Below are 18,897 nucleotides of genomic sequence, written 5' to 3'. Positions count from 1 at the left end.
TGAAAACACAGTTTTTTAGAGAATTAAACCACGATCATTTAGAAGCATGCCATTTTGAAATCGGATGTCTGTACAAAAAGTTATGGGCTTAGAAGTGAGGTTTTTTGGTGACTTTTCTGGAAAGCCAGTTTTCGAAAATTTGGCAAGGGGTTATATAAATGACGAAAATTCGACCCAAAAACCAAATCAAACTGAAAACACAGTTTTTAGAGAATTAAACCACGATCATATAGAAGTATGCCATTTTGAAATCGGATGTATGTACAAAAAGTTATGGGCTTAGAAGTGTGGTTTTTTTGGTGACTTTTCGGAAAGCCAGTTTTCGAAAATTTGGAGGATCGTACATTTTTGACTAAAATATAATACCCCCTGCCAGGGTATAAAAAGGATGCTATTCGATTTGCATTAAAGTTTTTAAAAGTTGGTATCCAAACTGCGACTTAGGCCTAAACAGATGGCCAGGACAGTGGGTCGGAAAAAAGAGGGTAAAGGCCCGTTACGAGGTCGTTGCTTGTTCGTGTGTATCTGGATGCTCCTTTTCCGCATTGCCTTTTTCCAGGATGTACGCACGGATATATGTACATACATATGTAGCTATGGACGGCTGTCGTGGAATGGAATTTGTCCCAGACCATGGTCGGGAAATCGATGCAGGCCAACAGCCCAGGACAATGCGAGCACCCACACATCAACATGTATATGCAAGTCCTTGCAATTCGTTGTCTTGCGCACTGACTTCCGATGTCCTTTTCATTTTGTTAAGGAAATAAGCGACGTTGCCGCGCTTCAGCTTTTAATTTCATTAACAGTTACAGAGCTCTGCTAAATCAGCTGTTCGCAGAGCGAAAGAGATGCAAGATACCAGATTCAAGGTCTACATTTCTGTATCCAAAGCACCAACAAACATATCGCATGTACACCTATATATATATATATACGTGTGTATATAGGATATATATATATAGGATGTGTATCCAGGCAGGACACGAACCTTGCATGGTAGACTTGCTGACGAACTTTACCACCCACATTTTGGGGCGAACTTCGTCACTAGCCTAGCGCCGCTTTGCGTGTGTCTTTCGATTATGACGTGCAGGCACGTACTCAAGCAGAGACGTACGCAAAGAAGAAGGGGTTTCGCCACACGAATTGAACCCTAAACAATTCTGTTACACAGATTTAAGTCACAAACAAACCTTTAATTTGGGATAGTTAAATAGTTAAAATGATTAAAAAAATTAATTCATACATAAAATTCCAAAAATAATGTACGCTGTTTTAAAAATCTGATCAATGTCGGTTATAATAAGTTAAGGCTTCAAAATTCATAGCACATTTAAAACAAAAATTTAGAAACTATTTACGATCTTTTGATCAGTATTTGTTATAATAACAATAAGATTAAATAAATTGAACACCATACAATTCTGTTACCGTTAATTGGGATAGTAAAAGACCCGAAAGAATTCAGGACTCTTTGACAATAGGATCGGTATCGGTTGTGATTACTACATATTTTTTAATTTTAAAAGTTAAAACGGATATAAAGTTTAGAAGAACATTAAACTTAAAAAAATAATTAATAATAATGATAAATGAAAACTCAATACAAAGTTTCACAGATTCTTATCTAATTGCATCTTTATTTATTTTTGGGTTAATTCAATTTTTTCCAGTTATGAAACTTTTAATGTAAGAAGAAAGCAAATAGATTACTCGGCTATACATTTTAAATATTTGTAGTTTTTAAAGAATGTATAAATCAAATTTATGGTTTAATTGGGAATATAGAATAGGTTAGAGTATACAATTTTGAGTGTATGTTTTGTGTACAAATATTTTTACTTTCGATCACAAATACGGGGTATAAAAAGTCGAATAACATAATTTGCATAGGTTTAAGTCCGCGGTGCAGTTCCGCCAACGTCAACAACTGTGGTTTGAGTCCATGGTTGTATATTTCAGTGCTTGGTATTTCTTTGGTATTTTCAGTATACCGTGATGTATTTTTTAGTGCGTTTTGGCCGGCCCCTCAGGTATATTCGCACGTTGGCCCCAAGGTCACTCTGTCAGCGAGTTTTGTGGCGTCCGGTTGGTTTTTCCGTTATTCGCTGCGTCGCTCGTTCTCCTCGTTCGTTTTTGTATTTCCATTTCCTCCACGTTTTTGGCGTCGTACGTGTACGTGTTCCGCTCTCTACCGCTCTCTCCTCTCACTCGCGCGCGCGGGCTCTCGCGCTTGTCAAGTGTGTGTCGTTGGTATGTGTGTGTGAGTAGCGCAGCGCAATAGAAAACATTAGTGAATTTTTTTCGGGTGAAGCGCGGTGAAAAATGCGTGCGCGCGTGTGTGTGCGTGTGCGAAAATCAATATGAAAACATGAATAACAAAAGCTAAGAAAAACAGCAACAAAAAAGGAGAAAATAATAAAAAAAAAAAAAGAGGAAAAGGAAAGAATAAAACAGTAAGCCATTCCAGTGAGTGCACACACCAGAGATTTCCAGAGAGATCCCCACATCCAGGCAGAAGTCCAGGTTCCAGTTTCCAGGATGTCGCTGCAAACGAAAAGGCAGCACTGCTACTTGTGCGACTTGCCCCGAATGCCGTGGGCGATGATCAATGACTTTTCGGAGGCAGTGTGCCGCGGTTGCGTCAATTACGAGGGCGCCGATCGCATCGAGGCGGTGCTGGACGCCGCCCGCCAAATGAAGCGTCTCCATCCCGCCAGCAAACAGCAGCGTTCGCACGAGAACGGCGAAGTGGCCGCCGCCGCAGCGGTTGTGCTTCAGCAGCAACAACAGTTACAAGTAGGACCGGTTCCGGGACCAGGTCCGGGCTCCCATCGCGGCGGTGGACCGCCCGGTGGGGGTGGTCCGGGCCCATCAGGTGCGGGGGGCCCGGGGTCCCTATCACTTGGCTCGGCCGTGGCCGCTGCAGCAGCTGCCGCCGCCCATCATCATCATCAGATGCCCTATCAAATGCCCGTGCCGCGCATCGGTCCACCCCTGGATTATCCCGTTAAGCTGGAAGATGCCCCCGGTGGTGGAGTGCGTCCAGTTAGGATTTCCCATATGACGCCCCTCCACCTGCGGGGCGGAGGTGGAGGCGGCCCTGGAGGGGGCGTGCCCACAGCCGGAACCGGCCAAGGGAACAATCTACCGCCCACCCTGTCCGTTAACCTTAAGCGACCGCCCAGCGAGGACGTCGACGTGGATGTAGCCCAACAGCAACAGTCGGCCCACGGTTTACCATCGGATGGCGGACCAGCCCCCCTGTCCGCCGGCGGAGGCGGAGCGGGGGGTGGTCCGCCCGGCGTCAAGCGCAGCGCCATGGACGATCCCACAGGCGTGGGCGGCAGGCCGCCGTTGACCCGAGGCGAGTCCCTGCCCGCAGCGGTCAGCTATGTCCCCGAACGGCAGCTAAGCGGTCTGAGGGATAAACAGCAGCCGGTCAGAGCGCCCAGCTTCGATGCATCGACCTTCAAAGCAGGTGAGCAAAACGGTCAAGCGCTCTTGGCCATTCAAATACTTATTGGGAGGATCGCATTAGAAGCTAATAACCAAGAGAAAGGTCACTTTTTACAATGGTCAATAAGGGGAAAGAAAAAAACTAAGCTATTGTAAATATAGCACCAAATTACATTGATCCATATAATGAGAAGTTACCAAAAAAAAGCAGAATCATTTTAAAGTAGTCACCAAAGAAAATAAATAGACGTTTATAAATGGTTCTATACAGTATCAAAAAATACAAAACCTTGTTGAGACCAGATAAGTAAGGGATAAATAATAAACTGCACTCTACCAATTCTAAACTACTGTTATTAATTAATATTATCAATTGCAATAGTCACTAAACTAGTCCTTGCGTTAGAATATCGAGCAAAACTTTTGTTGACATGGGGCTCGACATTTTTTAAATCAATGATTATGGTAGAGATTAGATTATTTTTAAAGTGCATACTATCAATTACAGTTTACAATATCAAAGTCAAAGAAAAATCGTTTTGGGATAATCCCCTATCAATAATAAAAATGGATTTCTTATCAGTTTTAGTAATCAAATCGCAATATGAAAACGAAAATAGGGTGATAGTAATGGTCAGTCTGGGTGAACTTTCAGTTAGCCCAACTTGTAAGAAACTATAAATCAACCGAAAAGAGACAAATCTTGTTCTTATCAAGTTACAGTCAACACTATGCAAAGGGCAACTTAAAACTTAACTTAAACTTAATTTAAATAGTTGAAATTAGAATTATATAAATTAAAAAAAAAAAATGTAAATAGTTTAATTAACTTCTTACTTTATATGGACGGATAGTGAAGCTGGTTAGAAACCCAATAAGAACAAGGCCCTTTAAGAGTTCATTTAGAGTGTAAATGTCAGCAGAAAATTCCATTCAATAATGCGTAAAGAAATTGCTTAAACATATGTGTTATAGGGAATTATTTGTTTATGTAAAACTACAAACAAAATAAAAGTAATAAGATCTACAGGGAATTTGAAAGCTTGTTGTGGGCTTTTAGTTTAGAATTTTGTCTAAGGTAAAATATTGTTGAAATCGCCGCTTTAATTAACTGGCACCCACTGTATTTGTTTACCGTTTTTAGCGGCGGAGAGAGACAGAGAGCCTGCGATCGCGGAGGAGAGAGAGCTGTCTGTCCCGCTCCAGTTAGGAGGGGGACGGAGTGGGTGTAAGGAAGCAGCAGCGATACAGATAAGGCAGGGCAGCCAAACTGGCACACATACAGATATTCAGGCCAGAGTGAAACGGCGTGATTGCCTGCTCTTATCTTTCCTGACTGGAAAGTCGAAGAAGAAGCAGTAGGAATCTACGAGTGTTGTGTATGTGATAAGCGGGGTATTCCGATTAGATAACGTTTTTTCTTATCAGCGTAGTCTTATCTCTTCCCGATACGTTTGTAATTGTGTGTGTATATATAACACACACGAAAATCGTAGAAACGCATTTTGCAACCCTTCGAAAAAAAGGGGCTGCCAACCCTTGCCATTAAAAGGCATGCGCACATGCCAATATATAGGGAAAATACATGTACAACACGTATACATAGCTACGTGTTCGCTTACATGCACGTACGTAACAGTCGCAATAGCAAAAAAAAAATAACAAAAAAAACACAAAAAAAAGAGCCGCAGAATGTAATGAAAACAGACGTGCAAAAATTGTCGACGCTGACGTTGTAAGGTTCTCGCTCTCCCTTTCTCCCTCTTTCTTTCTCTGTTGCTCTCCTCTTCCCAAACTGGTTTTGTGTGTGCTAGCGTTTATGTGCTGGTGTGTTTTTTCTTGGCTGCGCGCGCAAAACGTCATTAAACTTGTTTTGGTTTTCGTTGCTGCTTCTTCTGCTGTTTCTCCTTTTACGCTATGCGATAACAAGTTGCACACACACACCTACAAACGAACCAGAGTGTAGATAAATTTTAGTTGGTATACGAATTACGGAACAAGCTGCAGTGACAGCAACAAAAAAAAACACTCCAAAACGAGATGAAAAAAACTTGCCCACACCGATGCCGTCATCAAACAGTGGGCAAAAGGTGAGTTTATTGGTTATAAAAAAAATTATGGGCAAATTATGGTAATGAATTTAGACGCTTTTTAGCCATGAATTGTAAAAAGAACAAATATAATAAAAGGTGAAAGAAACATTACAAATGTATCTTGTTTATTTTCATTTCCAATAATGTTGCGTACTTAAAGATACTTATATTATGAAATTATAGTTTGCATTTGTTTAATATATTTTATAATTTGGTTCATATCGGTTTGTTTTTCCTAAGAAATTAAATTTTATAGCAAACTGAAAAAATTCATACATATATATGTATATGTACATTGTTTATGTTATTATGTTTATTTCCAACGAATTCATAATTATTATTGTATAACATTGCAGTATCTGGTAATGGATCTCTCTTCTGATTTTTTTTTTATGTTTTGAGTCTTGCTATTTCGCAATGTGAGAAATGTTCCGATTAAAACTATTCACAATTTTTGTTTCTCTTATCTCTAAATATGAACATAAGCTACATACATACATACATATATAAAAAAAATATAGGTTCATCAGAAATGTTTTTTTTTATCAAATCTTCACTTTTTGACGAAATTACAACTTCTATTGGCTTAGATTTTTTTTTAAGAAACATGCCAACATATACATAAATTAATGATTCTATCTAAAAATATTTTGTTATATTTTGATATCAGCATATTAGAAGAAGAAAAATAGCCTTAAAGTTTAACATGCTTGCTGTGCCAATAATTAAGTTTGTCACTGTATGTAATCATACTCAAAATACACAGTTCTGGAATTAGCCATTAACACCCACTGTGCTAATTTCGTTGGCTGTTTTGTATTTACGTTACGCTTCTGTTTCTTCCTTCCTGTGTGTATTCGTTTCATTACCAAAAAAATACCAAATTGGGCACATACACATCCACATCCATATGTACATATATATTTCGTTTGTGTATATACTAAAAATATAACAAACATTTTCTCGGTGTACAGAGAAAAAGTTGTACAAATGAAGTACATACAGTCAACACAATATTTATTCGGACACCCGTGATTTTGATTTTGATTCATTAATAACTCAACAAAAACGTAACGAAAACAAACAATTTATATTTCATCGTGAAGGTTAACATTCTTTGAATATATTTTAACAAAAAAATAAGGAACTTTCAACAGTAAAATTAGATATTTTTTACGCACAGAAATTATTCGTACACTTCATATAATATTAAAAAAAAAACATATTTCTTGATGTTTTAATATTTTTAATATTTGGTGGGTCCTCCACTAACATCAATGACAGCTTGTAAGCATCGACCCATGCTTTTTACCAAGTTGCTTGTCTCATTAGCGCTAATTTGACCCCATTCAGCCATCAATGCAGTTTTTAAGGACTCCCTGGACGAAATGACGTGCTTCCGAATCCTTTTCTCAAGAATATCTCAAACATGTTCTATGGGACTTAAATTAGGTGACTGGGGAGGTGTTTTCAGCTGCTTGCAGTGATATAAAAGCCACTCTTGCACCAAAGACGAAGAATGTTGTCTTGTTGAAACAACAATGTCTTCGGATCTAGACCAAGTTTTATATCACTTGGAATCAAATTTTCGCTTAAAATGTTTTTGTAGATATTCTTATTAATTTTGTCGTCAATAAAGACCATTTGACCGACTTCTTCTACCGATACACACCCCCAAATCATTACATTCCCGCCACCATGCTAAACAGTTGGAATTAAGTTCTTCTCATTCATGGCTTCATTTGGTTTCCTCCACACTTTCGAGGTCCCATAGTGTCCAAATATGTAAAATTTGGATTTGTCGCTTAAAACTACGTTCTCCCAAAACGAATCCGGGTGGTTATATGCAGTTTTCCAAACTCCAAACGCTTTTTTTTGTACCAGCCTTGTACAGGTAGTTTCGGATGGTTTGGGCCCAAACTTCTTTTATTTTCGCTTGCTCTACATTCTTTTGAATTGTTGTAGATCTTGTTTTCGGATTTTTCAGGACTATAGACATAAATTTCCGTCCCTCACGTGAGTACAGAATCTTAGACCTTCTAGCTTTCTTGTGATTTGAAGCTCATTATTCCGTTTTTAAGTATTTTTGGATTATACTATGTATTGTGGAAGGTGATTTTCCATTAATACGACCGATTTCGCGATAACTACGATTTTCCAAAAATTAATTTAAGATAGGTTTTCGAAAATCTAGTGACAAATCTTGAACTCCGTTCGTTTTGACCAATCGTATCAAAAAAACACATAAAAACTAACAAAAAACAAAAAAAAAGCACGCCGAAAATTACTCCGAAGTAATTTCAACTAAACTACTTTAAAAAGAATCGCCTATTACCGTTGAGTTCAGAAATAAACACAATAAATGAGAAATGTACGAATAATTTTTGTGCAACATTTTAGCAACTTTTTTGCTTTTCTTTTAATATTTTTAAGGCTAATTTAAAAAATTACATTTTTGTTTCTGTAATGTCTTCTGAAAATCACTGTTTCTATGATAAGTACAAAAAAACCTGCTAAAATTACGAAAATTCCGGCAAAAAAGCTGTTAAACTTGATAATAGACAGTGTCCGAATAAATTTTGTGCTGACTGTATATATTTATGAAATGAAACGGCAACGTGCGCGCGCCACCCCCTCGCCACCTACTCCCCTCCTTTGCCCACTTCACACCCCCTTTTTCGTTTCGTTTCATTCAGCGCTTCATGCTGCCGGCTATGGGTGTGTGTGTGTGTATCTAGTTCGTGTGTATGCATTGACTGACTGACCATTCCAATGCGTTCGCCAGGAATTTGTTCGTGCCTTCCCTTTGGCGGGAGCAGAGTGGAGCCAAAGGAGTGCAGCTGCAGCATCTCCCTCTCCCTCTTTCGTAATTAGACATTGCGTGCTTAGTGCAGCTGCAGTTGCAGCAAGTGCAAGCAAGATGGCTAGCTGGAGTGCATGGCCGCTGTTAACCGTTAAAACACGTGAAACAGCGACGTCGCTGCCAATTCGACACAGTTGCGGTCACAAAAATATATCCGATTTCCATTAAAGACAACATATTTTTAAAGTTGATGCTAAATATCTTCAATTGAAATTACTGAACTTAATTTATGCTGCTGCTTAAAATAATTTTAAAATTTAAGGAATTATTGGAATGAATAATTGGTAAAACGAATTCGTCGTATTAATATTTTAAAATAGAATTTGTTAAGCCAATAACGGGAATATCGTGTTTATTACTTCTGCACCAAAATATAAAAACAAGGGAATATGATTAGTTAGTTTTTTATTTTAAAATTGTATATTTTATTGCAAACAACAGTCGAGTTCTTGACGAATAATACAATTGTTGTCAACAAAATAAAACACTTTAGTAAATGTTGATTAAATCCTATATGTAAATACTTCTTAATTTATTAATATTTACTCAACTTTAAGAAACAAACAACTTTATTAAAAAATTTTCATTGCAAATGAATGTATTTGCTTAGAAAGGCTTGTTCCTTTTTTGTCACTTACATACATATGTACAAAAATTTCTTCGAGAATTAAACTGACAATGTTTTTTATTGCATGCACAAGGAATATTTTATTATTTTTAACAGGGTCCTGACTTTTCAACCAAAAAGAATGACAGGTTAATTAGACACGTCACGTTGTCTTTTAAGTTAAAGTGCATTAAACAGTTGATGGTTTAAAACTGTCATAAAGCACAATACATTTTACTTTATCTCTACTAGTTTACAAGTGTTCATCAAACCAATTTAATTGGATGAATGAATAAAAGTACGTAGATTTCTTGTGAATATAATCTACCTTCGTAAGGGTATTTAAAGCTTAGATTACATTTTTTTTGCCATTCGGCGAGAGTGTCAATGGGGTTGGCACTTAGTCTATGTGCAGATAAGCGATTAAGTTATCGGCGTAGATTGCGCCATCAACCATTACTTATCATATCTCAGAACCGACCATGTGGTTAGTTGATAAGGCAAACAACTGCTCGATAAGGAGTTAAGCCCCAAAACATGCGACCCACAGAACAAATAGACGGAAAGAGCAGCGGCCTAAGTATTGTCGGGGAAAGCCAGATATGATATGCAATCGCCCGTTTTTTGAACTGATCGATTATTGATGGATAGATGTCGGAATCGTATTCACTTATCAACATTTTTGGTGAAATTTATTCCACGTTTTATGATTATATTTTTGGATTATTCTAGTTTATTTTCTGATATCGCGTTTTTCTTTGTTACGACGGTACATTTTCATAGAAGTTTATTCATATTCGAAAGCGAAGATAAAGCCAGGTTTATCCAAGTAATATTAAAAGTTTGTGGAATTAGCATGCAACTCATACCCATGATAGAGCTTAGTGATCTTGTCAACTTAGTACTACTCAATAAGATTATTTTATTTTTATTTTCTATATTGTGTAGACATTTTAAGTACTTCTTCGAACTGAGAATAAAATGAATCACTTTATGGCTGAACTTTTTTGGAACAATGTGTAAAGTCCTACAGTTTCTTGATCTCTTCAGTGAGATCATCCTGATTTTTATGACTGTTGATAAGCTCTTTTTTCCGCCTCTGCCCTCCCCTCACACACCGCTAAGAACGCCGCCGAATCGGAGATAAGAAAAAACAATCTAGACGGATTCCGGGGGGGAAGTGCATACGAGTATAGGGTACACAATAGACCGCTTCGTTTTCATTTAAAATTCAATTTTTGCTTCCATTCCACTTTCGTTTGCTCTTGGCCGCTCTTTTTATACTTTATAGACACAGCTGTTTTGTTTATCTTATCTAATTGTAAAGTGGACTGGTCGATGCCGTCCACCGGGGTCCTCAGCCTATCTTATCAACCACGGCCAACTGACTATTTGACTGATAGCGCCGCGTTGTACCGGGTCGCTTTATTTTTCGTCGGTCGATTTATTTGAGTGCGCCCTGCAACACATTTGTTTAAATTTCATTAGATTCTTCTGCTTTTTGTTTAAGTTCTCTACATTAAATAAACACAAACAAACGATTTCTGGGTTTTCTCTTTGGCCTTTGAAGATGTGCTTGCGGAAACCAATCGTTGATCGCTGATTGGATCCACTTGAAATTAGAGTATACCCACATGTGGGAATCTTCCATTTTATCGTATCGCTAAACATACTTATAGGACAGCCCATAATGACTGCTCTTTTCAAGGGAGATCATATTTTAAACGATATATGTAAAAAGGTTTTTTTCTTCTTAGATTTAAATTTTCTTAGAGGCATACAACTTTAGATCCAATTTAATTATATACATTTACTCGAGTAACTTACAACAAAATCAATTAAGGAGTCACTTTATAATCTCTATTGTCGTGCATTGAATTATGTATGTTTTTTTCTAAAATGCATTGACAAATAAAACGAGTCAATAATTTTCCAATTTGAAGAACTATAAATACTGTAGGAATTATTATTATACCCTTGCAGAGGGTATTATAATTTTGGTCAAAAGTGTGCAACGCAGTGAAGGAGACATCTCCGACCCTATAAAGTATATATATTCTTGATCAGGATCACCTCCTGAGTTGATATAGCCATGTCCGTCTGTCCGTCTGTCCGTCTGTCCGTCTGTCCGTCTGTCCGTCTGTCCGTCTGTCCGTCTGTCCGTCTGTCTGTCCGTCTGTCTGTTTCTACGCGAACTAGTTTCTCAGTTTTAAAGATATCGAATTGAAACTTTGCACACACCCTTCTTTCCTTTGCACGCAGTATATAAGTCGGAACGGCCGGGATCGGCCGACTATATCCTATAGCTGCCATATAACTGATTGATCGGAAATGCCATAACTCTGCTGTTTGTTAAGTTAGGAAGTTGGGACTCTCTATGGGTATTATATTTGGCCAATCAATCCGACGTACCAAATTTCATAAGGATCGGCCGACTATATCCTATAGCTGCTATATAACTGATTGATCGGAAATGCCATAACTTTGGTGTTTGTATAGTTAGGAAGTTGGGATTTTCTATGGGTTTAATATTTGGCCAATTAATCCGACCTACCAAATTTCATAAGGATCGGCCGACTATATCTTATAGCTGCCATATAACTGATTGATCGGAAATGCCATAACTTTAGTGTTTGTTAAGTTAGGAAGTTGGGATTTTCTATGGGTTTTATTTTTGCCCAATCAATCCGACATATCAAATTTCATAAGGATCGGCCGACTATATTCTATAGCTGCCATATAACTGAACGATTGGAAATGCAATAACTTTGGTGTTTTTAAAGTTAGGAAGTTGGGATTTTTTATGAATATTAAGAATGCATCATATGAATAATTTTGGAGAATATAATTTGCAGAATATTCTGCAAGGGTATTTCAACTTCGGCTCCGCCCGAAGTTAGCTTTCCTTTCTTGTTACTAATATAAATTTTTATTGTTAGGGAATTTTTAGAAATTTGTTGACTAATTAATGTAGGGAAGGTATGACTAGAAAAAATTTAATGTATGCATCATTATTAGTTACTATTGGGTTATTACTTTGTAGTCTTATCAAATAAGGTGAAATACTTATCACCATTTTTGAGTTTGCCTTTACGGAGGTTTGATTGGCAATAAACACTTATTTAAAATTATTTGATAAAAATATAAAGAAGTGTTCTTTCTTGTACAGTTTTATAAACTAATTGTTTTCTGGTTAAAACCAAATAGCTAAGTAGGTCGGAAATAGAAGTTCAAAACAACAATTTTAATACCGCAAAAATTCCTTGAGCTCTGTTTGTTCTCGATAATTTTACCAACAATTCCTGTCCCAGGGGATCTCATATCAATACCCGGAAAAAAGCTCTATAGAGCTGCGAAAAATAAGGGAGGCTAAGGCGTGACCCCGCCCATTGGGTGTGGTGCGATTCGTTTTCATTCAATTGAAGGCGAATAGTTTCTATTCCACATGTAAACATCATACACAGTATGGTTTCTTTTTTTTATTCATATGTATATGTATATGTATACAACATTGTATAACTATTTATTGTTTGTATTTCTTGGCTCGGTTCTCCAGTAATAAATTGTCAAATGATTCATTCTAGCAAAGTAGTGCGAAAAAACGTGGAATATCGAAAAATATTCCATACCCAGGCAAAATGTGGTGAACGGAAAACGTAAACTAATCTATAAATAGTTTTATATTCGATACTAAGAACGGAGATCGCGCAAATTTGTTTGTTTTCGGCTCCGAATGTATGAAAAACAAATAAACATTGGGGCTGGATCTACATAAATAAATGCACTATGGCACTATGTGTGTGTGCGTATGTGCGTTAATAAAAAGTAGTTTCAAAAATAGATTGCACCCGAAGATATAGTCAAGTGAAGTTCGAATGCAGTAAACTGAAACTGATTACAGTGGTTCATTCGAGTTTTAACGGTGTATGAAAATAATATAAGTAATTTGTATATAAAAAAAAAGAGCTCTAAGAAATAATGATTTACTTTCTTTTATAATTTTCTAATACCTTGTTTGTTGTACCTTGGTAGTTGTACAGTTTTATAAAACCTCGACAATAAAGCTTAGACATATGTATAACAAAATTAAGAAAAAACCCGCTCGATATTAAAGCGAAATTGGTAATTTGAAAGTAATAATACAATTTGTGTAACAATTACATAACATCTTTAGCTTTATAACTGTGTTATTCTTACTGTGGCACCACTGTTTTCATTTATGCTTTTCTTTGCATTCGGCCCACTGTGTGTCATACCTGCAACTGTATGTGGCAGGCTTGCTGTCTCACTCTGGCGTTTGCTATCTCCTCAATGGGCCACGCACATGCGACTGTGCAACTGCAGCTGTGCGAAAGGGATGGGCTATCTTTGCAAGAAGGTATTTGGCATTTATTGCTGTTGTTCTTAAACTCTTGCATGCAAAATATAAACAAATGCTATAAATACACACGCACACGTACTTCTGTGTGTACGTGTTGGGGCCACACAACATGCACAACGTCTTCTTCTTCTACCTTTTTGCCTCCTTCTTTTTCACCTTCTCCTTTTGTCTTCTTTTTCGATTTCTTCTTAGTTTTTTTTCTTTGCCAATTTAGCCAACGTAAGCAATTTCGCAAAAAACAAAACCAACAACACGAAGAAGCAACAGTTTATCAAATAAATAAACATAACAGCTCACTAGCAAATGTGTGAGCTTAATTTCGTATGCAGCCCACTGTGCACCGCCGGCAAACTGACAAGCGTCGACATTTGAGCAATGTGCCATCGTCCGTGGGGCATACAAATTAAATACGTTTTTCTCCATTCCCTTGTTGTATCATCTTCTGCTGCTTTTTTTTGTAGCTTTATTTTCAATATCAAGCAGCTACGCGTGCGCGTGCACTGCATACAAAAAAAGAAAATTTAAAGCCAACAAGTTAGCAGCGAATTAACAGCGCCATAACAGAGAGCGAAAATAAAACAAAATGCAAACGAAGAAGGAGAGAAAGAAGCAGCACAGTCAAAACAAATCGGTTTATGTGTGTGTGTGTATGCGTGTCTGGTGTACATACACATTATTGCATGCTGGCATGCAAAAAAATAACAAAACGAAATGGAGAAACCGGCCTGCATCTTCTTTCTCCCTCTCTCCCTCTCTTGTGACGTATGCGCAGAACTAGTTTCGTTTCATTTCCATTCATTTCGTTTCGCTTCTGGCACATTGCCAAATAAGAAGAAGAAGTAGACGAAGAAACGGTGAAACAAGAGCAACAAAAACAAAAGAGAATAAAAAAACAGCTGTGTGAGCTGCACAGTGGAACAAGAATGACACGCAATCGTATCGTGCCGCTGTGACGTCACAATCAATGGCTAGACAGCCGGTGAATGAAACTTGTTGTTGTTGAGCCGGCGTTGCCAAGTAATATGTCTATGTACGAATGTACATAAATATACATATATATATAGGTATATACGTGTTAATATGCATACACAACAAAAAATATAGAAACATGTTTCGTGCCAAGTTCTAAAATTACACATAACAAGAAACACAAGCACAGACACACAACCCCAAAAACAACAATTTCATGTGCAATGAACGAAAAAGAAGAAGCATGTGATTAATTTTTTTGTTTATTTCATTCGCATTAAAAATCGAAAGCAGAAGTTGAATGAAAACGGTCCGTTCTTTGCCAAATTCTGCAAAAGATTTACAAAAGAAAAGCGTCGTGGGGGTTAAAAAAATAGCACTGCGTTAAAGACAAAATTAAAATCAATATAAACAAAAATACAATATAAAGAAAACAATAAAATAACAACATTTGTGTTCATTGTAAATTAAAACGGAACAGCCCAATCCCAAGTAACTAATTACAAAAATCGTTTTTTTGCGCATTTTAAAAACTAAAAAACAGCGAAATCTCACCAATTGATCAGATAACCAATGAAAATGCTACCTGTAAATGTTTAAAAACATTTAGTTGGTTTAGAGGTCAGTTATGCCACACCCTCTTCTTTGTCAACTTCGTATAGATTATAATTTAGTATAAATAATAGGATGCAACCTTAATTACAGGCTGTCAGTAGTAAGTTTATTTACCTTGACTGTAATATTGGAATTGTTGGTGGGTGTGTCGGCATACATATGTACATACATATGTACTTTTACGTAGTGGGGCCAAGGCCCTTTTGACAAATGCACTTGACTCACGAGAAACTAAGTCGTCTTTACTTGATTGCGGTATTGTATACTGATCAATGATCATTTTCAATTTGATATGTGAAACCGCTATTTTTGGAATATATTAATTTTATATTTAAATATCAAAATGTACTCGATTTAGGCCTATTAAATTGAAAGCCTACCTTTAGCTAACCATAAATACTTGATATCCGTGTAACATTATGTACCTTGCAAATATATATATTCAACCTGGAACCTGCAACCTGCAACCTATTCCTAATCTGAATCTTCCCAATCTTCCCATTGCAGAGCACATGTCCCCGGCCAGTCGACGCAATGGATCGAGCCCGCCCTCGGGACCGCTGCCTCCGCGCAGCGTACACTCGCCGAATAGTTCGGGTAAGTTTGTAGCTTCAACATCGATTGCGTACTAATTGCATGACTTAAACAAAAAATACAAATAAATTTTAACAAAATAATTAAAAAAAACAAAAAAATAACGAAAGTCTCTTCTTTTATAAATATTATTTTTATATATTCAATAGTCAAAATAGTTTTACAGTCTCTAGTGCCATATATATTTAATCATGATCATTTCCTCATTATTTATTTTAGTTGTTACATTGAATTGTTTAAATTGATGTACTTTTTTTTATTTATTTTACTTGTCACTGATAAGTTTTCACATTCAATAATGTGAGCCTCTAGTGCAGTCCATTAAGTTTTGTTTATTTTGTAGTGATAAGTCTGTTTTTTGATGATTCCAAACAAACTAATTTCGTTGGCAATCCTTTCAGGTTCCTCGTCGGGACGTCGTTCATCCGGATCCCGTCACGTGTCCAGCACCACCGTCACCAGCTCCGAGGTGGGTGGCTCAAATCAGGGCCAAGCGGTGGCGGCCGGCGGACTTGGAGGTGGTGGCGGTGGCGGAGGAGGGCCCGGAGCCAATGCCGCCGGCGGACCCCTTGGCGGACCGAGCGTCGGCGGCGGCAGTGGACAACTGAGCTGCACCAGCGGCGGACCGGGCGGCAGTGCCGGCTCCGGGACCGGTGGCAATGGAGCCATCGGCCCCGCCTCAATGGCGCCAAATTCGGTGACCGGCGATGGCAGTCCAGCCGGCGGCAGCGGTCCATCCGGCAGCAATGGCAGCGGCGGAGCCGTGAATCCCGGTCCCGGCAGCAGCGGCAGTCAGTGCGGGACACCTTTGGCCAGCGGTGGCGGTGGAGGATCGGCGGGTGGCGGCGGCGGTCTCAGCGGAGCTCCGGGCAGCAGTGCCGCCTCAAATTCCGCAGCGGCAGCGGCGGCGGCGGCCGCCCAGAATGCCACGCTCAAGTGCACCCTGTGCCAGGAGCGATTGGAGGACACGCACTTCGTGCAGTGCCCGTCGGTAAACCACCACAAGTTCTGCTTTCCCTGCAGCCGCGAGAGCATCAAACGACAGAATGTGAGTGGACAAAAATTCTTGAAATATCTACCTCAACATATTTTCCATCTGACTTTTGGTAAAGTTTTGGTTAGTTTAATAGAGGTTATATACTTTGTACTTTTGGAAAATAAAAGTTTCGCTGATCTTGCGCTTTTGTTAGATAATCTTAAAATGAATCCTTGAAGCCCTTAGTAATTATTTGTTTAAATTAAGGCTAAGTCAATTAAATATAATAGCTAAATCATTTTTGTTATCAAAATTTATCAATTGTGTATAATCAATTGTATATACCTTCCAAAAATATAGAACTCTTTGTTCTTTTATGCTCGAAATGGAACATTTTATTTGAAAGAAATAAGCTTTAAATATTTAGGAAGTCACAATATAGAGTAAAATGCATCCAAATGGAACAACTAATACAAATGAACAGGAGGATAGTTAATCATTTGACAGCTGGAAAAATATGTTGTCGTGGACTTGTTGAATTTTTATTAAATCCTTTGCTCATCCCTAACTTTTTCTCTTTATCGACAGGGTCTGGGCAACGAGGTGTACTGTCCCAGCGGCGATCGCTGTCCGCTAGCCAACTCGGTGATACCTTGGGCCTTCATGCAGGGCGAGATCACCACTATCCTGGGCGAGGAGGTCAAGGTGAAGAAGGAGCGCGAGTCTTAATGTCCATTTTACTGTAAGAAGCTGCGCAGAGCTTTGGAGCACTTTTGAGATGCGAACGAAGACCAACCCCCTGGATAATATCTCGCAACCAACTCTCGACCCTCTTCAGTTGGGTCACTGGTTTACGATTGGGGGATTTTAAGGAGCAACAACCGACTTTTTTTGGCTACGGCGGCGGCATCTCAGCAGTAGCAGACATGAATATAAAATGCTCTGACTTTGTCCATGACGACCGACCAAACGACAACAACAACAGCAACAACAGCAAAACCACAATTTTGTAGGCGTAAGCAAAAAATGATGAAACCACTTAATGAAAAATGCAATTTGTTACCAGCAAACAAAAAAATGTTAAGGAGAAAAGAAAAGAAAGGAAAAGAAAAACACCAAAACGCTCGCAAATGAGAAAAACAAATGTAAAAACGAAAGCGTTGAACACACATTTTTGTAGCATATTTGTAGGCGTGCGTTGGAAAATTTGTCCGAAATACCAACTTATACAAAAATGCATACGTAGCCAAGTGAGATAGATTACCGAACCGAAAACAAATGGGAGAAACTTGAAATATTTCTTAATTACAAAGCAAAAACTAAAATCAACCTACTTGTAGCAGAAGCAAGCGGCAAATCACAAATAAAGGAATATACACTTGCTGGCATTAGATATAAAACCCTTTTTTTTAATACGAGTATACATAAAACCTATATATTATACGATAACTATAGATTTTGTTATGTAGGCGAGCGATTTAATTGATAAGTTACGTTTAGTTTGTACTAATTAATTAATTTATTTCTATAAATGTTGCCTAATTTACAATCTACATTTTACCCTCCTTCCCTCACACTTTCACGTTTTTTTTAAATACTTATTATTTTTATTTTTATAAATACCTTTATTTTTTTTTTTTTGTAATTTTAACTAATTTAAAACAACACAATGAAAGAAACGAATGGAAAAGAAAGAGAGAAAAACAGTTATTATGCTAAAGAAAAATGTACATACGTATGCATACCACATAATCGGAATATAAATATATAATATTAATAATATAGAAATATATTTGATGTTGAATACAAAATTGGCGGCGAAAAAACATCTGGCAACACTCCACAAAAGAACGGAGTTGCAGTGGAATTTTAAACAGACTTTTAAACCACAGCGAATACCATTCGCTCACTAAGAATTTTAGCTATATGTTTTGTGTTTTTGAGCGAGGGGAAGCTGGCTCATCCGGGCAGCCACTCGCATTGGGTATTCAGATTGGCAAACGGTTTTAAGCTATATATATATTTAGGGTGTATATAGCCGATGTCGCTGGGCAAGAACTGCAAAAAGAATGAACGAAACACTCACACACTGGACCAACCAATCGAAAAATGCACAACAAATCTCGATATCGGTTTTAAATTTGCCAGCCAAAAATCTTTTTTGCAAGCGTTCAATTTGGAACGCGATTTGGGACTGCGTCTATGCCAACTGTCCTTTTTGCAGTTCCAATTCAAAACTAATTTATAAATACAGTCTACTAGAGGATTTTTTACTAGAGACAAAACGAAAATCCTAATGGAGGGCGATTACTGAATAAAATGAAAGGGGAAATGTAA

General features: G+C 37.8%; 1 protein-coding gene across 1 annotated transcript; it reads left to right on the top strand.

The window, feature by feature from the left end:
* The first annotated feature begins 2,042 nt into the window (after positions 1 to 2,042).
* On the top strand, positions 2,043 to 18,348 carry LOC108049861 (probable E3 ubiquitin-protein ligase IRF2BPL). Its single transcript, XM_017131227.2, has 4 exons — positions 2,043 to 3,484; positions 15,498 to 15,587; positions 15,986 to 16,632; positions 17,149 to 18,348. The coding sequence occupies exons 1-4, from the start codon at positions 2,545 to 2,547 to the stop codon at positions 17,287 to 17,289; spliced, it is 1,818 nt and encodes a 605-aa protein (XP_016986716.1). The 5' UTR covers positions 2,043 to 2,544; the 3' UTR covers positions 17,290 to 18,348.
* The last annotated feature ends 549 nt before the right edge of the window (positions 18,349 to 18,897 follow it).

Source organism: Drosophila rhopaloa, unplaced genomic scaffold, assembly GCF_018152115.1.
Source record: "Drosophila rhopaloa isolate 14029-0021.01 unplaced genomic scaffold, ASM1815211v1 contig_3, whole genome shotgun sequence".
Lineage (NCBI taxonomy): Eukaryota > Metazoa > Arthropoda > Insecta > Diptera > Drosophilidae > Drosophila > Drosophila rhopaloa.
Note: the sequence above shows the minus strand (reverse complement) of the source record. Positions and strands in the feature narration are given on the sequence as shown.

Excerpts from the sequence above, each read along its gene's own strand:
- LOC108049861 (XM_017131227.2), top strand. The coding sequence starts at position 2,545 with ATGTCGCTGCAAACGAAAAGGCAGCACTGCTACTTGTGCGACTTGCCC. Across the intron at positions 15,588-15,985 it reads ACACTCGCCGAATAGTTCGG|GTTCCTCGTCGGGACGTCGT; the intron begins GTAAGTTTGTAG and ends CAATCCTTTCAG. Across the intron at positions 16,633-17,148 it reads AGAGCATCAAACGACAGAAT|GGTCTGGGCAACGAGGTGTA; the intron begins GTGAGTGGACAA and ends CTTTATCGACAG.